The sequence below is a fragment of the Equus caballus genome, chromosome 3 (genome assembly GCF_041296265.1).
Source record: "Equus caballus isolate H_3958 breed thoroughbred chromosome 3, TB-T2T, whole genome shotgun sequence".
Classification (NCBI taxonomy): domain Eukaryota; kingdom Metazoa; phylum Chordata; class Mammalia; order Perissodactyla; family Equidae; genus Equus; species Equus caballus.
In genome coordinates, this window is record NC_091686.1 from 121,757,798 (window position 1) to 121,781,721 (window position 23,924).

General features: G+C 59.0%; 1 protein-coding gene across 49 annotated transcripts in view; it reads right to left on the reverse strand.

The window, feature by feature from the left end:
• Window positions 1-23,924, reverse strand: part of ABLIM2 (actin binding LIM protein family member 2) — a 157,041-nt gene that overhangs the window by 126,526 nt on the left and 6,591 nt on the right. For 32 of the 49 annotated variants that reach the window (XR_011437262.1, XR_011437261.1, XM_070262799.1 and 29 more), the window contains exon 1: window positions 472-604. The exons of the other annotated variants lie outside the window; for them this stretch is intronic. Coding sequence is in view for 30 of the 32 variants with exons in the window: in XM_070262799.1 (XP_070118900.1) it covers window positions 472-496 (25 nt within the window). In the remaining 2 variants the exon portion in view is untranslated. Of the gene's footprint in view, window positions 1-471; window positions 605-23,924 lie in introns of those variants that run through there. 49 annotated transcript variants of the gene reach the window in all.

The window sequence follows — 23,924 nt, forward strand, 5'->3', positions numbered from 1 at the left end:
CCCTGGGGGGCAAAATCGCCCTCGGGTGAGAACCACGGCCTTAAAGGAAAGAAGGAAGGAAGGGAGGGAGGGAGGGAGGAGGTGCAGAGACACTGTGGGCCCAGCGACTCCAGCCCAGACAATGTGGTCAGAGAGCCCTGGAGCCTGGTCTCAGCTCTGATGCCCACCGCTGTGTGACGGTGGACCAGAACCTCCCCTTCCCCAAGTCACAGCTTATTCATCTGTGCAGCGGGGTCACTCTGCAGGGCTGTCACCAAGGCTGACACAAGGATGTCCGCAAAGCCTGGCATACAGTAGGCGCTCACAAGTGCCGGCCTCACCACCTTCATAAAATGGCAGAGACAGTCAGACTGCCCCCTTTCAGGCGAGGTCCCCAAAGCTTATTTGTGGGACTCTAGACTTCTAGCTAGAAAAACAGGCCTTCCTCCCCGCCCGGGTGGTCTGAGGGAAAAGGGCAGTGTGGAGCTGTACCTGTCTCTCCTCCGGGCATCCCCATGGAGCGTGGCCTCCTCGCGAAGGGCCGGCACCCGGGGAGGCTGCGGGCGGCGCCGGGCCAGTGCAAGAGCCTCTGTGGCCAGCATGTCCCTGGAGGGACATGCCAGAGGGTCACGTGGCAGCTGCCACCCTCATGCCGGAGGAGGGGCAGGGCCAACCCCTTCCCGGCACACTGAAATAGACTCCCACCACGCTCCAAAGACGCACCTGTCTCCCAGGCGTCCGGGAAAGGGACTTTGGAGAGGCGCCCAGGGGGAGGGGCCGGGGAGGGCCAGGACCCTTCAGTGCCCTGCCGTGTGCCACGTGCAGCGTGAGCGGGCTCACACAACCCTCCAGCAACACAGTGCGGGGGAGTCAGCCTGTACAGTGTCCTGGGGCCGCCTAGCAAAGCTCACAAAGGGGGCTTCACAGGCAGACATTTCTGCTCTCAGCCTGCAGACCAGGAGCCCGAAATCAGGGCGTCACGGGGCCGGGCCCCTCCGGACGCTCTGGGGAAGGTCCTTGCTGCCTCTTTCAGCTCCTGGGGTCCCCAGGCGTCCCTGGGCCTGTGGCCACATTGCCCAGTCTCTGCACCTGTCATCACATGGCCTCTCCCTGTGTGTCTGTGTGTCCTTTTCCGTCTCTTATAAGGACATCATATACATTGGATTTAGGGCCCACCCTAATCCAGGATGACCTCATCTCTATCCTTATCTTAATTATATCTGCAAAGACCCTTATTCCAAATGAGGTCACAAGCTAAGATTCTGGGTAGACACGAATTTTGGGGGGACCTACTTAACCCAGCATACAGCCCCAATGTGCCTGAGGGGACACTGAGGCTGGGGAGGCTCAGCAGACTGAAGGGAGGCCCCTGGGCATGACAGGCAGCCTTGCGGCCCTGCCTGGGTCTGGCTGACTGCGTGGGCCTGAGGCACCCCTGTCCCGCCTGGCGCCCCTCGGCTAGTTTTGGCTTTAAGATCCGCAGAGGCAGAAATGCTATCTGACTCCCCAGCCACGTGAGCAGTACACGCAGCCGTGGACCCCAAATGTGGCCGCGGAGACCCCTTGGGCGTCATCCCGCTGAATCAAGCTAGTGATGTGTGCGAACCTGTCATTAGATCTCGGGGCCGGGACCCCACAGTGAAGAGCCTCTGGGGCAACACCGTTAAGCACAAGTCACATTTACACCACTCAGCCGTTGGAGCAGCTCTGGGTGGGCCGAACCCCCTTCACCAGCCCCCGGCAGAGCACACCCCGTCCATCAGCTCTGAAGAGTCAGAGCAGGTGCCGCAGCCCGCGGGGCCTCTCCTCGCTGCCCGGCACGCCTAGCCTGACCTTCAGTCAGCACCAGCGGACGGGGGACGGCAACGAGCTGGTCACCACGCCAACCCCAGGGCATTACCGCTGGGGCCACGGGATCTGCCCAGGGGTACAAATTATGCACCAAGGCTGAGAACTGTAACCCCTTCTGCTTACAAATGAGAAGCGTTCCCAGGTCATTTATTCTGCACCTATCCGTGCCCTGCAGCCCTGCGCCCAGCTTGGGCCAGAAACCATGGTCCAGTGAGACAAGGACAGCTGTCCCCCGCTGAGCGCCCAGTGAGGCCCACATGCTGTGCCACACCCGAGGCAGGAGCCATCCTGTCACTGCTTCCATGATGACGAAACTCAGGCGGGAAGACACGTGGCGTGGGCCAGCTCTGTTGAACAAGAGAGGGTGGCCGGCTTTGAGCCTGAGAGTCCAGCAGGGATGAGGGGCCCCCGTGTGTGACCGGTGCCAGCCCGAGGGTAAGACAGCAGGCTGTGGGAGCTCCTGGGGCTCAAGGAGGGGCACCCTGGAGGAGAGAACTCGGGGAGATGCAGACACCAAGGAGCAGCTAGTCACTCAACATCGGGAAGAGCATGCCAGGCAGAGGGAACAGCGTGCGCAAGGTTGGAGAGGCCTGTGGCAAGTTGACGTTCCTGGAGGACGGACCACCTCGGCTGCAAGGCTGGGGCATTCGGTGGGTGGGAAGGTGGGTAGGGGCCAGGGCACCCCGCACCCCATCAAAGAATGGGTTTCACCCTGAGAACCAGGGATGGCGCTGGTGGTTTTGCTCAGGTGTTGGAGAGAGAGCTGTCGCGTGAGGAGCTGTGGGTGATAGTTCATTTGGCAAGCGTTGCACTGACCTGAACACAGTACAGAGCTGGACAGTTCACTAGGCCCCTTGGAGTGGCGAGGGTCCCATGAGCACCAAACCCTCAGAAGGACCCTCCTCCCTCCCCTACAAGGCAAGAACCTGGGGCTCCTCAAGGTGAAGAAACGTGAGCCGAGGCTGAAGACACAGTGCGGGAATGAACCCACAGCCCGCTGGCTCCCGGTGGGGACGGCGCCCAGCAGGGGCTAGCTCTCTGCCTTCAGGCTCTCCCAGAGCCTCACAGCCTCAGGCTGTTCTCCCCAAGCCCGACACCCTCCTCACCAGGGTCCCCCAAGGGCCCAACACCTCCTGTCCATCTGGGCTGAAGGCCAGAACTCCTGGTACAGGGAGAGACCCCTGCCCAGGGCTGCAAGTCAGCCTCCTAGGAGAGAATGGCTCAAAGGGGGCTTCTTGGACCCCGGGACCCCTAGGCAGAAGTCACGGCACAGGGCCTGGCTCGGCAGTACCTTCCTGCACCCCATTCTTGTCCAGCTGCCTGCCTGGGCCCCGGCGCCCTCACCCCCGCACCAAGCACCCTGTGGAGCCCCAGCCCCACTGCACTGTGCTGCACCATCTGCAGTGCCTGCCAGGCCCCTAGGAGGCCACCCCTGGCTCATGCGGACATTGAGGGTGGGGGCATCCCCTACCCACAGAGGTCCAGGGACCCATGGCCTCAGGTGTTCCCAGGGCCGAGGAGTATGGGGGGGTGCCTGCGCCCTGCCTCGTTCCCATCAGCTCTGGATGGGGTAGCAGGGCCAGCACCCATGGGGAAGAAAGGCCACGGCTCCCCAGCCTCATGGGAGAGTCCCGCCCCATGGCCTGGGCTGCAGAGCATCTCCAAGGTCACCAGTGTGGTCCGAAGGCTGAGGACCAGGACCTTGATGGGCTTCAGCTAATTTGTAAATCCCACCCGGGGCCACGATTGGTGGGGCATTGGGGGAGCAGCAGCCCCCTGCCCAGACCCTGCAGGATGAGCCCCTCCTTTTCCCTGAGGATGCGGGGCGAGGAGATGAGGTGAGAACGCTGTGGCACTGTTCCTCCCTCAATGGGAACCTTCCAGGTTGACGCTCTGGAAGAGTCGCAGAGAGGCAGAGCTGGCCCTGAAAACCCATGAACCTCGGGGCCAGGCAGAGAGGCAGAGCTGGCCCTGAAAACCCATGAACCTCGGGGCCAGGCAGAGAGGCAGAGCTGGCCCTGAAAACCCATGAACCTCGGGGCCAGGCAGAGAGGCAGAGCTGGCCCTGAAAACCCATGAACCTCGGGGCCAGGCACTTTGAGCCGGGTTCTCTGTCACCGGCCAGTGGCTTCCAAACTATTCCGACATCGGCACAGAGAGAGAGAGATACACCCGACAGTGGCCCGCACGCACAGCTCTGCGCATCTGGGGGTGGACTGAGCTTTGGGCTCTCCCTGCATCCTCACCCTCGCTCGGGGCTCATCTCGGGGAGAGGGCATCCTCCTGAGCTCCTGTGACTGGTTTGGGCCAGTGGCACGTGGCAGAAGAGACAATGTACCAGCTCTGAGTCTAGGCCTCATGCGTTTCTGCTGCTCTGTGCGCTTCTGCCTTTGTAGGAGGAGAACCTCCCCCAGCCAGCCTGCTGGTCCCAGGAGGATGAGAGATAGCGCAGAACCACCCTACCGAGCCCAGCCTGGTCAGCTGAGCCCCGGCCAGCCCGCAGGCCCCGAGCGAGGCTGACCCATGGTGGATTTCCGCCTCTCCGCACTGGGGTTGTTTGTTTGCAACATATTAGTTTCCTGCAGCTGCTGTCACAAACTACCACAAACAGGGTAGCTTAAAACAGAAATTTATTCTCTCCCAGTTCTGGAGGCCAGAAGGCCAAAGCCAGCATCACCGGGCTGAAGGAGGTGTCGGCTGGGCTGCCTCCCTCTGGAGGCTCCGGGGAGAACCCATTCCTTGTCTCTTCCAGCTGCTGGTGGCTGCCGGCACCCTGGGCTTATGGCCGCGTCGCCCCCACCCCTGCCTCCGTGGTCACATCGTCTTCTTTTCTGTGTGTCTGTCTGTAACCTCCTTCTGCCTCCCTCTTCTAATAGCTGTGACTGCATTTGGGGCTCACCCAGATAGTCCAGGACAATCGCCCATCTCAGCATCCTTAACTCAGTCCCACCTGCAGAAACTGCTTTTTCCCAATAAGGCGGCGCCGGCAGGTTCCAGGGACAAGGACCCGATATATTTCGGAGGGTTCGTTCTTCAGGGTACCATATGCGGCAACAGGTTGTACGACACGTAAACATAGAACAATTTTTTTCACCAGACCATACTCAGCCTCAGTCTCTGTGATGTGCTCTGTTATTTTTCACTTCAGTTCAACTTATATAACAAACGCTGCTGTGACCCACTAAACTGATTTCGTGCCCACAAGTGGGTCGCCACCTGCAGTGTGGAAAGTTCTGTCCTAACCTCCACTCCTGCAGCCCCGCCGGGGTGGGCGACCCCAGCGAAAACGAGGATGATTTAAAGGAGAAAGAGGTGTGCTCTCCCTGCACGCCGAGAGCAGGCAGGACGGACAGGTGCCTGCAAGGACTCCCCCACCTCGAGGACGGGCTCCCGGCCACCTGGCCTCCCGGGTGGCCCTCGCCCTGCCGCCTCTGCAGCAGCCCGCAGCCCGCAGCAGCCTGGCTCAGCAGGCGGCTGGGGAAGGTGCTCTGACCAGAAAGGGAAGGGAGAGTGCGATCCCGGGCGGCCCCACTTGCTTCCCCGAGCTCCCCCCTTCGTCTGATCCCCTCCTGACTCACCTCCTCCTGGCACAGCCCCTGCTCCACATTCTCCACGACTCTTCCCTCCCTGACAGCCCCGCGCGGCTCCCACGAGTCCCTGTACCATCGGCACTCATGCTCAGTCTCACCTTCATTTCTGAACACCGATTAAAAGATAAGAAACCAACGAGATGGAGGCTTGAAAACTTGACAGATGGCAGACACTTTCAAGGTGACTCTAAGGCAGGGAAGACGCCAACACTTTCTCAGGGGCATAAAAATTGAGGTCTGGAGGGATCTGAGACATCGTTCAGTCCCCTGGGCAAGGATTCCTAAGGGCCAGCCCTGGCCTCTCCTGAGCACTCAACCCCAGCGCCAGCTGAGTGCCACACACCTCCGTTTGGAACCCCCCCAAGGCACCTCACAGTTGGAAAAGAGAATGCCTCGCTCATTGCTTCGGCCCTCACCTACCACTTCCCGCCCCCCGGGCAGTGCCACACATCATACACGTCACACCCACACCCAGCTGGCTCCCCTTCTGCAACTCAGGCTGACTTGGGTTTGCAACCAGCTCCATAGCTCAGCCACTGTGTGACCCTGGTCCTTTACCTCTCTGAGCCTCAGTTTCCTCGTCTGTAAAATGGGATGCCTACCTCCTGGGTTGCAGGGAGGGAAAAATGAGATGTTATTTGTGAAAGTGCTGCACCCACCTGGTACACGGTGGGCCCCTGGTAATCGGTGTCTTTCTCACCCAGTTCCTGGCTGTATCAGTTTCCCGGGGCTGCCATAAGTGACCCTGGACTGGGGGGCTTAAAGAACAACATCCATTCTCTCACAGCTCTGGAGGCCAGAAGTCCTAACCCCAGGGGTCCACAGGGCTGCGCTCCCTCTAACATCCGTGGGGGGGGAACGCTTCCAAGCTCCCTCCAGCTTCTGGTGCTGGCTGGCGATCCTCCGCGTTCCTCGGCTGGCAGCTGCAGCACTTCAGTCTCTGCCTCTGTTGTCACCTGGCCTTCCTCTGTGTGTCTCTGTTCCTCTTCTTATAAGGACACCAGGCATATTGGATTGGGGCCCACCCTACTCCATATGACCTCATCTTAACTAGTTACATCTAAAACAACCCTATTTCCAAATAAGGTCACATTCACAGGGACCAGGGATAGTACTTCAACAACACTTTCTCTCTCGCTCTCTCTCTTTTTTTTTTTTTTGGTGAGAAAGATTGGCCCTGAGCTAATATCTGTGCATATCTTCCTCTATTTTGTATGTGGGACGCCGCCATAGCGTGGTTTGATGAGCGGTGCTAGGTCCATGCCTGGGATTCAAACCCGTGAACCCCGGGCCACCAAAGCGGAGTGCACGAACCTGACCACTATGCCACTGGGCTGGCCCCTCATCATATCTCTTTGGGGACACAATTCCACGCAGAATGCTGACTTTCCCATTTCCATCAAAATCCCATTTGGAGCCGCCCGCACACACGTCAGCACCGATGCTGCGCTTCCTCCCCTGCCACTGATCAGCATCCTGCTCTCTCCTCCCCGTCCTGCTCGCCCCTCTCCTCCCGGTAGAGACACTGCCCACCCTCTCGGGCTCTCCCCTCCTGCCAACCTGACCTCCGGGTGCCCAGCACCGAGCACCACCTTCGCGGACTCACCAGGCCTCCCAGATTGAGACCAAACTCCGCATTCCGGAGCCCCAGACGCCCAGCCCGGCCGGTGCCTCCATCTTTCAGCTCCCCACCCTGCACCCACCCCACCCAGTTCTGTCCTCTGCACGCCCGGGGCTGCCCACCTCCACCTTTGCGTGTGAATGCTAAGGCCCGCGCTGCAGCACCTCTCCACAGCGGCTGCAGGACTGGCCTTGACGTGCATGGCCCTGGGACAGTGAGTCCTGGACCCCTAAGGTAAAGGACATGCAGGGACCCCCAGGCTATCAACCAGCAGCTGGCTGCAGGGGGAACCACCCAGATGTCCGAGGTTGGGCTAGTTGGCAGATGATCCATCAGCAGGACAAGCAATGAGTGCTACTGAACACCGGGCATTCCAGCCCAGGGCGGGCCTGCTGGGCAGGGTGCTCGGTGCCTGCCAGCGACAAGCATAAACAGGGAAACAAATTGCCATGCGGGTGTCACCTGTGATCAGTGTCACAGGGAAAGAAGCAGCGGCTGTGGGGGGCGGGGAGCTCAGAGGGCCTCTGGGGAGATGACACTGGCACTGAACCTTGAGGACTGAGAGAAAGCTTAACAGGGGCAGGATGAGCCCAGCAGAGGGTCAGCAGGTGTGAAGACGCCGAAGCCAGGAGGAGCTGGGAGCAAGAGGAGGCTGTGCTGGGGCCCGAGGGAAGGTCTTGCTGGTGGAGACGAGGCATTTGGATCTCATTCTCGGGGTCCCAGGCGGCCCCGTGAGCCGGTGAGCAGGGCAATCCAGCCAGCAAGAAGGGGGCTGGAGGTGGTGAGTTTCTGTCTCCTCGTTTGGAAACCCCTCCTCTGCCACCACCTGCCTTCCATGCCCAAAAACACAGCCACACGCTGCCTCCTGGGGCCCCTGCCCTCTCTGCGGCCCTTAACATCCCCTTCCAGACCCCCTCGGCGATGCCAGCCCACGCTAAGGTCAAGACCAATTCATCTCCCTGCCTGACAAAACTCAGTCCACACGCCCATCCGCCCCTCGAGTCAGCACAGACGGATGAGCACCCCCAGAGAAAACCAGGGAAGGAGGGAACAGGAAATTCACAGAAACACAAGCGGCCGGAAGCAGGGAGCATGCTCCCCAGCGCCCTAGCCCCCGGGAAGCAGATCAAGGCAGGGAGGCGCCCTTCCCACTAGTTTGCCAACATGAACAGCCCGACTCTGTCCTGGGTCGGGCTAGGAGAGGGGCCCCTTTTGGTGAAGGCATAAACCAGGACAGCCACTGGGGAGAGTCGTCCAGCAGCAGATCCCCCACTTAACTTCGAGATCCCCCACTTCCAGGAATATCTCCGACAGGTCTATTTGCACATGGTGCAAAGATGAACGTGGGAGAATTCTCACCTCCGCTGGGTGTGCACCGGGTACACTAAAACTCTGAAAGCACACGGGGCCAACGGGCCCTGTGGGCCTCCTGAGGGGGCGCAGGTCCCCCGGAATGCTCAGCCCGAATTCTGATACCAAGAAGCAGAGCGATCTGGATCGGGGGATCGTCCACAGTGCAACAGGTCTGGACTCTTCCTAAACACTCAGTGGCACGGAAGAAAAACAAAGAAAAAAGGTGGGAAGAACATTCTGGAATAAAGGAGACTACAGACACAGAGACACGCTAACCAAATGCAGGGCGTGACCCTAGGGGTCCTGGAGGAGGAAAGGTAAAGAGACCCCCTGCGGAGGGCGCCTGGGGGTGAGGGGAAGTGGAATGGCTGGCGGGGCAGTGTCAGGATGCAACTAAGTTTCAAATGGTTCAGGAAAGAGAGAGAGAGAAGGCAAAGTGTAGCAAAGTGTTAGTAGTTGATGAAAGGACTACAAGGTGTTTATTGGATGGTTCTTTGCTTCAACTTTTCTATACGCTTGAAATTTTTCAGAATGAAAAGCTGGAGGGAAAATTGAAGAAGAAAACAAGTCCACTGGAAAGGGATAGGCCATGACTTGCTAACTTTACCTCCAAAGCTCACGGGAAGCAACTGCAGCGACAGAGACAGACCCGGGCTCAGAACACCTGGCTTTGCAATGAAGGAAACCTCTCCTCTCCTGGCCTCAGTTTCCCCCTCCGTAGCAGAGGTGGCAAATGCATGGTTTGCACACATACCCCCACTTCTGGCCCCCGTGGCAGACATGGACGGTCGATCGCCTGTTCTTTGCTCTATGCGAGTCAGTCCCCTCATCCTGCGAGCTGGGGGGTGGGAATGGAGCCGGATGCGTCTCGTTTGGCCCAGCCCAGGGCAGGGCGGACAGTGGACCCACTCGGTGTTTGATGAACGAATGAATGACGAAGAGAAGGGACGAATGTACACAGGTGATCGGACGCTCCGCAGGGAAGGCGAGGGCATGGGTTCCAAATGTTGAAAACCCGCCACCCGGCGTCCCAGCCCCCAGCCCAGAGGCAAGCCATCTTACCTCGCTGGCCTCAGTTTCCTCATCTGTACATCTGGGACATAGGAAGGACCAATGAAGTACCACACATAACGGGCTCTGCGTGGGTCTGGGCCCTGGTCCCTGCTTGTGGAGGGACCACGGGACAGTGTGAGGTCACCTGCCACTGAGCTGCTGACGGGACCTTGAACGTCCAAACCGTGAATTTGCACACGTGTGTTCATAACAACACTGTTCACAGCAGCCAAAGGTGGGAGCAACCCATGCGTCCACTGACGGATGGACGGAGGAACAAAACGTGGTCCAGCCACACAACGGAATATTATCCAGCCTTAAAAAGGAAGGAAATGCCGACACAGCTACAACATGGATGGACCTTGAGGACACTGTGCGGAGCGAAATGAGCCAGTCACAAAAGGACGGATACTGTATGAGTCCACTTCTATGAGGCCCCTAGAAGAGTCAAATTCGCAGAGACGGGCAGTAGGATGGGGGTTGTCAGGGGCTGGGGGAGGGGGATGGGGAGACAGTATTTAAGGGGAACAGAGTTTCAATTTGGGAAGACGAGAAAGTTCTGGAGACGGATGGTGGTGACGGCAGCCCAGCAATGTGAACGTGCTTAATGCCACTGAACTGCACACTTGAAAATGGTTAAAACAGTAAACTTTATGTTGTGCTTATTTTGCCACAATAAAACAATGAGCCAAGAGATGCTCTCTGTGCCCAGGGCAGAAAACGCCAAAGCCACAGGGGCGGGGGGACCCTGGCTGAGCCTGGAGTGGGGGGGCTTCACCCGCTGACTCTATCTGTCCGCTTTGTGGGTCAGGGGTCCATCACCACCGGCATCCCTGGGTCACCAGACAGTAGGGTGGTCTGAGGGCGACGTTACAACAATGGCCGCCCTCTGAGTCATGTTCCCAGGGGCTAAGGAAGTGGAGGAAGGAAGGTGGGGGACATTTTCCAATCAGTGCGGCTAAATTTATAGCTCCCTGCCCAGGGGAGTGTCCTGCACCGTGGCCTTGGGGCCAAGTGCAACGTTCCAATTGGGCCGTGTCTCTGGCGCAGGCCTCAGGGAGCCCAGGCTGTCCTGCTCTCAAGGAGCTGCCTCCCAGGTCCTGGGCATCATGGTCCAGATCACCAACCCCCACACAGCTCAGGCATTCAGGCCCCAGCATGTGCTGGGCATGTGCCTCAGCAGGGGCAAGGGGTCAGGGAGAGGCAGCAGGACATCCACCCATGGAGAGGACACTGGCTGGCGGGGGGGGGGGGCGGTGGGAAGGGGCCGGGGAAGGAAGGCATCCCAACAAGTGGACCAGCCTGTGCAAAGACACGGGGGTGGGAGGAGTGTGGTCCGGTTGGGGACCCTTCAGGAGCTCAGCGCGGCCGGGACACAGCAACTGCGCAGTGAGGACGGGAGGGGGCAGGATCTCAGCCCCTCAGCCAGGCGGATGAGTCCGTCCCATGCATGGCGGGCTCTGAGGCCAACCTGATGAGGTCCTGCCCTCAAAACACTGCGCCTCGAAGGGGAAGCGGCACAGACACCGTGGAGAACGGCGTGGCGGCTCCTCGAGAAACGAAACTCAGAATCCCTTGATCCAGCAATTCGCTTCTGGATATGCGCACAAAAGAAATGAGAACAGGGATGCGAACAGGTGTTTGTACCCCCTGCTCACACAGCTTCACTCGCAAAGGGTGAGAGCAGCCCAAGGTCCATCACACGATGAACAGAAAAACAAAGTGTGGTCCATCCACACAGCGGCTTAAAAAGGAAGAACGTTCTGATGCATGCTACACCATGGACGAACCCTGAGAACACTGTGCTCGGTGAGATAAGCCAGTCACAAAAGGACAGATGCTGTATGACTCCACTTATATGAGGCCCCCAGAGGAGTCACATTCACAGAGACAGAAAGTAGAACAGTGGGGGCCAGGGGCTGGGGGCGGAGTGGGGAGGGAGCGGTTTAATGGGGACAGAGTTTCAGTTTGGGATGATGAAAAAGTTCTGGAGATGGATGGTGCTGAAGGTTTCACATCAGTGTGAATGTACTGGATGCCAGTGAATTGTACATTTAAAAATGGTTAAAATTGTATTTTTTTTGTTTGTTTTGTTTTGAGGAAGATTAGCCCTGAGCTAACATCTGCTGCTAATCCTCCTCTTTTTGCTGAGGAAGACTGGCCCTGAGCTAACATCTGTGCCCGTCTTCCTCTACTTTATACATGGGATGCCTGCCACAGCATGGTGTGCCAAGCGGTGCCATGTCCGCATCTGGGATCTGAACCAGGGAACCCCGGGCTGCCGAAGCGGAACATGCGCACTTAACCGCTGCACCACGGGGCTGGCCCCAATGGTGTGTTTTATGTTACATATATTTTACCACAACAAAAAAAAATTTTAATACAAAAAAGAACAAAAAACACTCCCCATCTAGTGAAGGAAAGAGAATGTGGTCGAACTACCCACAGAAACCCACTCACAGAATCCCGTGCAGCCGCTGGTCAAGTCGCTGCTGAAGAGCCTGTGGGGCTGTGGGGGAACTTCACGGGACGGGGCTCAGGCAGGAGGGCGCAGTACACTCACGGGGGCTTCGAAAGGCAGGTCCACGCCAAGGGAGACGCCAGCAGGTATGGCCTCGGGCCCGTGGTCGATTTTTCTCTGTGCTCATCACTCTCACAAAAGTGGACTCGTGTCTTGTTTGCAAAACCATTCCTCCTCCTGCTGCTCCTGCTGCTAACGGTAAAATTGACTGCAGAGAATTCAAGCAAGAGTGACAGCGCTGGAAGAGGTAGGGGTCCCCCTCTCCAAGGTCCTGAGTAGCCAGAGGGTGGCACCCAGATGTGTGTGGCAGGAAGGAAAGATCTAGTGATGGAGTTTAGATGAGAGATGCACACGCTCCAGCTCATCTCTTCGGTGGGGGTTGGGGCAGCTGAGGAGAGCCTTGAAGGGCGAGTAAAGTCTGAATCAATGCAGCTGAGGCCTGAGCGTGTGGGCAGCATCTTTCTAAGATTCTGTTCTCATTAAAATCAGTGACAGTGCCTGTGTCCTTGGACACCTCTCCTCCAAGGTCATTACACGTGTTCTGAATACCACTCGTCTCCAGCCCTCGCCTGCACATCCTGTTCTCCTGCGACGTCTCAGGGTGGGGGGAGGGCCTGGGATGGGCTCAGACAGGCCCAGGTTCAAATTTAAGCTTTGCCTCTCTCTGGCCCTGTGACTCAGCCACTCCCGACCCCAACCGCGAGAGCTGTAAGGATTTCTGAGCATTCCGGGAAAACTCTAATGAGGTCACAAACATCTGAGTGCTCAGAGCAGTAACGGGCCCCGGCGAACCGAAGCTATAACCTTACGGGCACAAGCACTGGAAAGACCCACAAGTCCGGGCCCCAGACGAGCCCGGCAGTTAATTAGCCCTCTCCCTTCTCAGCAAGACCACAGGCTGTGCTCAGAGCTTTCCCCGCCATCCATTGTCCTTCACAGAAGCTCGTGGGCACCCAGGAAGCAGCCTCTGCAAATACTAACGTGATCAGGTCTGCTTATTCAAGCAGAATCAATTAATCAATATCCGAATAATTCAACTTCCAAAAATGCGGGGAGGTGGCCTCCGCCATGCTCCGTGTCCCGGGCAGACCTGGATGCAGGTCTGTGCACAGGAGACCTGCTCGTGAGGGCGACTCTGAGCTCTAGGCAGAAGGAGAATTTGCGACAATGTGCTGACTGCCCTGGCTTGCCAAGCCATGTTGAGGGCTCCATCTCGAAACTTCCTGGGTCCACCTGCTTGGGGCTAAGCGTTCCAAACTTCTGCACGTGCAGCCCGAGCGTGGATGGTCCTGTCGTCTGGGACAGAGGAGGAGGGTCTGCCTGAGCAAGAGCTTCTGCTCACGGGCTCCCAGCAGGAGACGGTACAAACAGCCCTGCACAGTCCGCCCAGCTCCCTGCTCACAGCCGGGGGCCTCCGGGGCTGGAGCCGACGGGAGGAAGCGGCGGCTGGTGCAGGGGGATGCTCTGCTGGGCAACAACGTCCTGACGCTGCCCAGGCGGCCAGTGACCGTCCCACCTACCTCAAGGCACAGACCTCAGCCGCTGGTGGCGTTTGCTGTGCCGCCCAAAGTCAGGTGGTGCCCCGGGAAATAAGAGGTTCTATTCCTGGGTAAGCCTCTTCCCCGGAACAGGGACAGGGAGGGCCGGGCCGCTGCCAGGGTCTCTGTGCTGGCCTGAGACCCCGCTCTGAGTCTCTGGGTCTCGCTGGTCCACACGGCACTGATGCCCCACGGCTGTGACTGCCCCCAGGCCAGCCTCCCTGGCCGGACTGCACTTCTGGAGGGCACGGCCCCAGCATTGCCAGCCCGGCCGGGCAGAGGGCCCCGGCCCCCAGGGTGAGCACGGCAGCCGTCTCCACCTCATCTGCAGCGGGCTTCACGGGTCACCCTTGCCATCCCAGAGCCTGAAGAGCCATCAGATTCAACAAGATGCTGTGAAGCCTCAGAAGAGGCCGCTTCTGTCCCGGCTGTCTGCTATCCCTCGATGAAGGGACACCAAGGGCTGCGTCTGGGCTGCGGAGCAGAGGGTCGCGGCTGTCCCCACCACATGTCCCCGATTCAAGACCAGGAGACTCACCGGGACCCCAAGCCCTCTCTCCTGCCTCGGGCCCCTCACCTCCTCGAGGACAGTGCCGCCTTTCCTGGTCAAGCTGAGAGGGGCCCTGCACCCCCTGCGAGGAAGTGGGCCCAACGTGGCCCTTGAGGAAGCTTGGGTCCAGGGACGGTGAGGGGCCAATGAAGAAGCTCAGCAGACAGGGAGGGGGCCAGGCAGGGGCCCTCATACCCTCTCCCCTCCGTGGGCCCTGCCCTCCCTCTCCCACCCATCATGACGAAGGAGGAAGTCCCCCCGACCCCTGGCCGCACCAGCTCCTGGGCTCTTTCTCTCTCCTTCCATGGCTAGACGTCTGGAGAGGGCTGTGACGCCAACAGTCCCCAACTCCGGCTATGCCTGGGATCAGCCGGTGCTGAAAACACATGTTCCTGGCCCCCTGCTCTCGCTTGCAGCACACCCAGAAGCCTGCATTTTTCAGAGCCACCAGGCTCCAGCTCCCTCTGTCCTCACCTCTCCTCTCCGGATGCTGTGACTCATCGGCTCCCGCGGCCATGCTCCTCACGTTGTGTGAGGTGCCAGAAGGCCCCAGTGCAGGAGAGGCAGGCAGGGTGGTGGGGCCCCTGCCACGTGCCCAGCACCTTACCAGGGCCTGGCCTGGGACAGGGACACAGATGAAGTTCCTCAAACACGCTTCCCTCCCACCTCTGGGGCTCTGCATGTCCTGCCGGATGCCCTTCTCCCACTGTTTTGTCTGGCTAACTCCTACTTGGTGGGATGTCACCTCCTTCAGGAAGCCTGCCAGGATTTCTCACAGCAGTTTCCTTAACTGCCTTCTCTATGGCCCCACAGCCCCCCGAGAAGTGCTTCCTCATGGCATGTTTTCATCATGTACTCATCCGGGAGCTCCTGGAGGGGAGAACTGCCTGAGGGTCCCCCCCGGTGCCTGGAGAGTGGATCAATACACTCAAGTGGAACCACCACCTCCGCCTGCCCCCGCCCCCGTGGTTGCTGGGTCGGTCGGCTGCATGTGAGAGGATGCAGCTGTGCATGAGACCAGAATGGGGTTCTGCCTTTGGGGCAGGGGCTGGGTCTCCTGTGATGTTGGTGTCCTTCTGTGTCAGTTCCCTGAGGGAGAGGCAGGTTCTCACAGAGGAAACAGGAACTTGGGAGACAGGTCCAGGGGGAAGCCACCCCCGTCCCCACAGGCTGCCTCTCAGGGGCTCCCAGGAGGCGCCACAGCTACGAGGCAGGCTGAGGCCTGGCTGTCACCCCCAAATCCAGAGCAAATCTGCTGAGTCTCCTGCCGGGCTGCCGGGTGCCCCTCAGAGTCAGGGGAAGGCAGGCGTCAAGGCTCAGAGCAGGACATCAGCAGCGGAGTAGCCCCCGTGCCCTTGGGTGGGGGGCAGAATGGACCCCTGAGACCCCAATTTCCAGAAAAATGTTCTTTCCGAGGTGCCCATTTGAAGGCTGTGGGTCATATTTTGAGTAAAGAAAGGGACGGTTTCTTTAGAAGTCGCTTTCAGAATGCTGCCCCCGCCCATGGGTCCCTGTGAAGCCACCATCCCGTCAGGCCCCAGCCCAGCAGGCAGAGGAGCAGGAGCCGACCGCTCTGCAAGGTGAGGGGTGGAGAGAACGACAAATACGTGGTCGGCCTGTAAAACAGCCCCCTGGGCTGGGAGCTGCCCCCCATCCAACACCGACGACGAGGGAGGGGACACGCGGTCCAGCAGAAGCCCAGAGGCTGGAAGGAGGCCGCCTGAGTCCACAGGCGGGTTCTACCACCAGCAGCTGGGGACTCCGCCAGGCTGCTGCACGACGCCTGCCCACCGTGTCACCACCCATAAAACGGGCATCACGGTGACCCCCACGGTTCCAGAGCACTGAGTGAGTGACACTTGCCGGATGCTGTTACTGCTATTGCTGCTGCCACTCTGCACCACCTGCGAGGCACCTTTATCAGGAAGGGCGAGTTCCTGGGAAAGCGCACCAGCTCCTCAGTGTGGAGGACCCCAATGGGGAGACACACGCTCTGGGGAGGCGGCCCTGGGGCTGCTCCAAGCGCCGGGAAGGCCTGTCTGAACCCCGCCTCTCCCCTTCACCAGCCCTGTGACCTTGGACAAGTCATGCCTCCTGTCTGACTCCTCTGCAAATCGGGAGCAATAATCGCACCCCCCCCACACACACACACAGGGATGTGCGGCGTTGGCAGCCGAGCTGCACCACCACTCCCCCGTGCCCAGCCTTCCCAGACGCTCCACAATGGCAGATGGGGATTTTCATTAGACAAATCGATCGCTCCCTGGGGCTCTGGCCCGGGCTGGGTGGGGGCCGGGCTCCGGAGGCTGCCAGCACACACCCAGGATATATTTAGTTCTCTGCCGGAGCCCTGCCGAGGCCAGGAATTCCAGCCGAGGACGCAGAGTTTCAGGCCAGCTCCTAAGTCCACAGCAGCAGCCGTGGGATTTGCTCCAGAGCAGAACCCCCTCTCATTTGTAAGTGCAGACCAAATCATCACAGGAGTGCACACCCACGCACGCACACGCACACACACACACGTGAAATTCCTGTGCTTGCAACAAGTCGATGCCACTCACAGCCCCAGTTCCACGTTGAAAGTGCGCCTCCCAAAATAGCGCGTGCCGTCCCCGGAGCCGGGGCTGCGGGTGCCAGCGAGGCAGACAGCTGCTCTCTAATCAAGGTTCCTGCACAGAACCCGGGGCCTCGGAATGAATCAGCAGGAAAAAAATAAAGCAGCAAAGCACCCGGAAAGAAGGAAAAGTTGCCCACAATCCTACTGCATTTGGATGGATTTTCTTCTAGTGTGTTTTTTCCTGCATATTTTGCAGAGATGAAAACTGTGTATCAGACTCTGTATCCTGTATTCATTTCTCACCGGCACTGACACGTCTTTTAAAGATTTTATTTTTCCTTTTTCTCCCCAAATCCCCCCAGTACACTGTTGTATATTCTAGCTGTAGGTCCCACTAGCTGTGGCATGTGGGACACCGCCTCAGCGTGGCTTGATGAGTGCTGCCATGTCTGCATCCAGGATCCGAACCGGCAAAACCCTGGGCCACCAAAGCAGAGCGTGCTAACTTAAGCACTAGGCCACGGGGCCGGCCCCTGACACATGTATTTACTAATCCTTCTTAATCATTCTAATGACCGCTGAATACTTCACCTTTATCAGCATTCTGAAAGTGGGGTCAAGGGATCCCTAGGGATTCCCAAGACCCCAGCAAGGGGGTGGCAGGGTTAAAACCATCTTCATAATACGATTAAATGTTATTTTCCTTCCTCACTTCCACTCTCTCCTGAGCGTGCAAAGGAGTTTTCCAGAGGCTGCATGACGTGAGACATCACAGCTGACTGAAGACAGGCCGGACGTGAGAACCCAGCTGTTGTCCATTAAGCCAGATATTAATGAGATTTGCAAACCTTTAAAGCAATGCCTCTCGGTTCACTAAAAATACTCACGTTAACGTACAAAGGGCTATTATTCCTATTCAACAAATCAACAAATATTTCGGAATTTTCTCCATTTTAATTCCTAAAACAGTAAATAACACATATAACCCACTTAAACAAAAGTTCTTTGTGGTCCTTGGTAACTGTGAGTTGAAGGCATCCGGAGACCTGGAAGTCTGAGGCTGGCCGCTGAGGCCGGATACCTTGCTCCCCAGCGCCCTACGGCTAGCCACCTCACGGCCGCGTGGCGACCCAGCCACGGACGCCTTTTCACGCATAAATGCCCGTCTGCGTTTCAGTGCCTTTCTTCTGAAAAGATTCCGGGCAGCAGCCCGCTTCTATCAAAGCGCATGAAAGTATTTAAGGCTCGATACATTTAGCCAACGGCTCCCCTAAAGATGGCAGCAATGGATACGCCAGCCCGCAGTCTGCGACAGTATCCAGCTCCCGGGATCTGCGGATGTTTAAATTCAGCTGAGTTAAGAGTAACATTGTTTCTCCTGTGAGAAGTCATCCTCTTAAACCCTCAGCTATTCTAGAGACCCCACAGAGGGAAGAAGGTGTCAGACTCAGGAACCAAAGGCTCAAGCCGCCGCCTGCAGTATGCTGGATAACGCCCCCACCCCGAGATATCCATGTCCTAATCCTGGGACCTGTGAGTGTGACCTCATGTGGTTAAAAAGGGGGAGGGGGCCCATCTTCGCAGATGTGATTAATTTAAGGATCTTGAGATGAGGGAGCATCCTGGGTTGTCCCAGTGGGCCACAAGGGTCCTTAGGGGAGGGCGGCAGAGGGAGATTGGACACACAGAGGGGAAGGCAATGTGGAGACGGCACGGAGAGAGATCTGAGGACACTGGTCTTGAAGCCTGGAGTGATGCGGCCGCAAGCCAAGAAGTGCCAGCAGCCGCCGGAAGATGGAAGAGGCAAGGAGGGGACTCTCCGCAGACTACACCTTGACTTCAGCCCAGTGACACCGATTCTGGACTTCTGGCCTCCAGCACGGGGAGAGAGCAGCCTTCTGTTGTTTCGAGCCCTGAAGTTTGTGGAACTCTGTGACAGCAACCACCCTCCCGTTGGCGGTGCGTCCCCCTCCAGTGCTGGGGGCTGACCCCCTGCTTTGCCAGCCCCATCTCCTCTCCGACAGCATCACCTGTTAGAAAGCCCTCCTCAGGGGCGCCCCACTGCCCCCCCCCCCCCCCCAGTTAGGGGCTCAGGTGTGTACGTCACCAAGTTTTCTAATTGCTCTTAGTTCCTTCAAAGGCTGCTGGCTGGCTCCTCCTGCTGGGATCCAAGCGAGCTGCTCCCCCAGACACAGGCAGAGAGGGATTTGGGGTGGTGGGAGATGGGGGCCGTGGCAAGAAGGGAAGTGGCAGCATGGCTGGCAGAACGAAGCTCTCGTGTGGCAGCCCCAGGCCTCACAGGGCTTCCGAGAGGCCCAGCAGGGACAGAATTAGCTGGAGGATGAGAAAGCCGGCAGGGAAGGGCGATCAAAGCAACTCTGAGGTCTGGGGAGACCAGTGGTTTCCGCAGGCGGCCTGGGGAGCACTGGCAGCGCTACCCTTCGTCCCTCAGTACTTGGAGCCCCTGCCTGCTCGCAATGCACCCCACACCCACGCCGTACCCCAGGCCCACAATGCACCCCACACACTCCTCGTCAGAGGCAGGCAAGGAGGCCCCTGGCTGGGTGCTGAGCTCCTTGCACACATATCACATTTCCTGATTTCTGCAGCACATCAGGACGTGTGCAAGGGAACGGATGCTTGTAATTCTGCACCCACAACTCCTCCCTGAGCACTTGGCAGAGGAGGCCCAGTTTCAGAGCTGGAGGCGAACCACTGGATCAGAACCGCAAACAAGACGTCACGTCGGAGGGTCTGGAAGGCCAGGAGCCCATTTGGCCCTGAACAGAGGAGCATCAGGAACTGCCACGGGCCGCAAGCGCTGGCCACGGCTCTGTGCCCACCGTTAGGGTTCACAGCCACTCGCCCAGCCTGACTCAGCCCTGCCTGGCTCCTCCAGTGGCTCGTCCACTCCGGTCACCCCGGATGGTCTGCTGGCCCTCGTACGCCCTCGTGTCCCCACCTCTCTGCCTTTGCTTGTGCTGGGCCTTCTGCCTCCCCGGTCACCAGTCTCAGGACTCGGCTCCAATGCCACCTCCTCCAGGGAGCATTCTGTGGTGCCCCATGAAAGTGACTGCTCTTGTCCTCATGCTGCCTCCCGTCACGTTCTGGTGACACAAGCTGCCTGTCCGCCTGGGTTATGACCTCCACGGGGAGATGTCCGTGCTGTCCTGGTCTCCTCAGCACCTTCTGCTTGTCCAGCACAGGGTTCCACATCCAGAAACATTTTACACCCCTGTCAGACCAGACGCGGCTTCACCTGGGGCGGGTGGGTGGGAGGGGCAGCTAAGAACCCAGAGAAGTGAACACTGCCTAAGAGGCCTCACGGGAAAGAGGCCTCAACTAACGCAGGGCAGGGAGAGGTGCTCGAGGATGCTGGGGTGCCCCAGGGCTCCCCAGCTGGAAGCTGGCTTCTGGAGTCGGTGCTGTGCTCACCAGCTGCACGGTCCCGGGTGAGTTCCCAAATTCCTTGGGCTCGGTTTGCTCACCCATGAGGAGGGGATGGAGACCCTGCCTAAGGCGGGGATGTGATGTAAGGCTTAAGGGTTAATGTGCGTGGTGGCACAGGGCCCCGGGAGAGCACTGGGGTCCCAGATGGGGAACAGCATACGCCCTGGCTCTTACAACGTGCAGCCGCCTGCCTGAGAGCAAATTCTGTGTCCCAAGGTGCCCACACACCAGCTCAGGGCTGGAAGGACCCCCAGGACAGCCCCAACCCCAGCTGTAGATGGGGCGGCCCAGGATCAGAGCAGGGAGGGTCCTGCTGAGGGCACATGGCCAGGGCTGGAACCTGGTCTCCTGGCTCTCCAATGGACCAGCCTGCATCTTCCCTCCCTCCCCTGGGCTCACACACCAGGAGACAAGGGCTCACTCAGGACTGGCGAAAATCAGACCGAGCTGGACCCAGCTCACCACTCACCAGGGGGACGAGACTGAGCTGGACCCGGGCAACCACTCAGCACGGGGATGAGACTGAGCTGGACTCAGGCAACCACTCAGCATGGGGACGAGACTGAGCTGGACCCAGGCAACCACTCAGCATGGGGACGAGACCGAGCTGGACCCAGGCAACTGCTCAGCATGGGGACGAGACCGAGCTGGACCCAGGCAACCACTCAGCATGGGGACGAGACCGAGCTGGACCCAGGCAACCACTCAGCACGGGGATGAGACCGAGCTGGACCCAGGCACCACTCACCAGGGGGTCTCTGACCCTGCCACCAGAGCTCTGGAAGTCATGGCCCCAGAACCTGCAGATGTGGATGATTCAAAGTCCCACAGAAGTTTGGGGTTCAAGCGCTGACACCGACCATGACAGAGGGATGCTGACCGACGTCCAGGAGGGCTGTCTCAGCAGGAGGCCGTGTGTTTTGGATCAGGGAGCTGCCAGGCTAGATTCGCAGCTGGCAGGTTACCAACATACCACTCCATGTCCAGCCTCAGTTTCCTTGTTGGTAAACTGGGAAGAAGCAGGAGTAACATCCAGAACATTTACCAAGGGTCCGTGCAGGCCCCACCCAAGCAGAAGGGTGCAGCATGTGTCATGCACCCCTACGGGGTGTCCTGAGCCCCGGGGATGACCCCACACCCTGGGCCATCTGTGGCCCGAGTGAGCTGCCGTACGGAGTGGGGATGTTCCCAGCAACTGCCGGGTCCTCTCTGCCCCCCTCCTCAGTGGGCCATCCTCATTCGCTCACTGTGCACCCGCAGGTGCTCAGGAAACACCTCTCCAGGCAGAGGCGGCTGCAGGAGCAGGGCCCAGGCTGCGCGCACGCACCGAAACCCCGCACCACACCACTGAGTCGTTCCAGGACAATCTTCAGTTTGCAATGTTGCCACCTTGCTCTCCCTCAGCCTCCCTTACCTGGTGGGGAAGGAGGGGTGACGGTCACCTGTCTGAGTGTCCCGTGGCTGCTGTGACACATGGCCACAGACTTGGAATCTTAGAGCAACACAAACATTGCTCAGCTCGGGAGGGCGGAATGCGAGACGGGGCTGCAGGGCTGGCTCCTCCTGGAGGCTCTGGCAGCATCCGTTCCCAGCCTGTTCCAGGCGCTAGCACCGCCCGAGCTCCTTGGCTCCTGGCACCTCCTCCATCCTCAGAGCCACAGTGCAGCATCCTCCCTTCTCCCACTCTGCTTCCATGAACCCAGCTCCCCGTCTCCTCCGACCCTCCAGCCTCCCTCTCATGAGGACCCTTGAGATGACATGGGCCCCACCCAGGTAATCTCCCCATTGCGAGACCTTTAACTTCATCCCATCTGCAAAGTCCCTTTTGCCATGTATGGTGACAGATTCACAGGTTCTGGGGATGAGGACAGCAACATCTTTGGGGTGCTGTTATTCAGCTGCCCCATACCAACAGAGATGAGGCATTTCAGAGAGGGGCAGTGCCTAGCCCTGGGTCACACAGCAGCCGGGACCAGACCTAAGTCCTGAGCAGGAAACCCTGGCTCTATCTACTGCCCACGAGCTCCGAGGAGGGAGGGTGGGAAGGCCCTAAAAGGGTGGAGGAAAGCATCATAGAAATTCTGGAGTTCTGGTGGAAGCCTGGAAGATTGAGGAGGAGAAATTCCAGGATCTGGGGCCAGGGGGCAGATGGGAGAAAGTGGCACGAAAAACACAAGCAAGGGTGTTTGGGGATCAGTAGCAAGGACAGCGCTTTGCACACAGTAGGTGCTCAATAAATAGTTGTTGAAAGACTAAACGAGCATTCTGGAATAGCTTTGAGCCCTTGAGGGGCTGCTGATGGCTGGGAACAGAGGTGGCCCCGATCCAGGCAGAGGCTGGACCATATCTGGGCCCCTGTGGGAGCCACTGTGGGTGCGGGGCTGCACAGTGATGCCTCGTCTCACTTCTAGATTGCCCTTCAGTGGCCACGGACAGTTGCCCACGGACCCCTGAGGCCTTCTCCAGCCTGTGGAAGCTTGCTCAGCTGGCCCAGGATGGTATGAGTTCACACTCCCAGGACCAGCCCTCTGCCCAGGAGGATAAAGACCCCAGCGACCCACCCCTCTGTGGGACAGTTCTGAGGAGTGTCCTGCATGGCCCCCTAGCAGGACTGAGCCCCTGTGGCCCACACCGGCTGCAGCCCCATCCAGGTGCCCCTGGCTCCCCCTCCCTCCCCGTCTCAGCCTCCTCACTCTCTCTTGTGCTCCCTGGGATCGCCTCCCGGGTCAGCCACCTGCACCCGAGTCCTCGTCACTCATCACTCGGGAACCTAAACTGAGAGAGCTGCAGGGCAAAGGGGGTGGGTCATCTGAGGACTTGAGTCTCAGCTGCCAAGCTGAAGTGGGGACACGCGATGGTCCTCGCCATTCTTCTCTCTTGGAACTTCACACCCAACGGCAGCACCAACTGGGACCTTGGAGATGTCGTTTTCCAATAAGATCCTGGGGCCACTCAAGTCCGAGGAGAAGAAGAGGGCCAGAGAGAGGCCTGCTGTGACCCTTGACCCGGAATGGCAGCACAGAGACGAGGACGCCACGTGTGACGGGGACTCAAGCTCCAGAACCACCCATCCTTCACTGGACAGTTGTTCACAGAATACGTGTCATGAGGCAGCACATGCGGATCCCCCGAGGGGAGCGAGTCCCGGTCCCAGGGGACAGAAGCCACGTGCTGTGCAGCGCAGTGACACTGGGTGTTGGTTTCTTGGTTTGCTGGCTGGAGTCATGTTGCCGGATCATCTCTCCAACCCCTCATTCTGCACACGAAGAAGCCCAAGCCCCGGGAAGGACAGCGCGTGCTGCATGTGGGAGGCAGGTGGATGGCTGCTGGTACGGGGCGTGAGGACGGCCCGGCAGGATGCAGCCACAGCGAAGCTCGGAGCTGGGACTGACGACCCCGAACACCGCGCCTCATGAGGAGGATGCCACTGCTAATAACCTTGGAGCTGGGTGGCTCTCTGGGGACTGCGCTTCTCCTGGCATGGGCCACGGGCAGGAGGTGTAAACAGGACTGGGTCGGGCCGGGCAGGGGAGGGAGCAGAACCAGCGAGAGGAAGATGAGGTGCAAGCCCGGCAGATGGTGCAAATTGATGCCACCGTGGACCACGCAGGGTACAACCCCAGGTTTGCCCCGAGCTCTGGCGGGTCTGCACAGCTGTGATAAAGACCACTCTCCCCACCTCCTGGTGTCCGCTGCGCCGCAGGGCCTTGACACCACAGCCCATGAGCAATCCCAAAAAGCAGGTACTATTATCTCACTTTATAGGCGGGGAAATTGAGGCAAAGAGTAGTTAAGCAACCTGGTCGCAGGGACACAAGTAGCAGGTGACAAGTGGGACAGAGCCAGGTGTGCCCGACCCCAAAG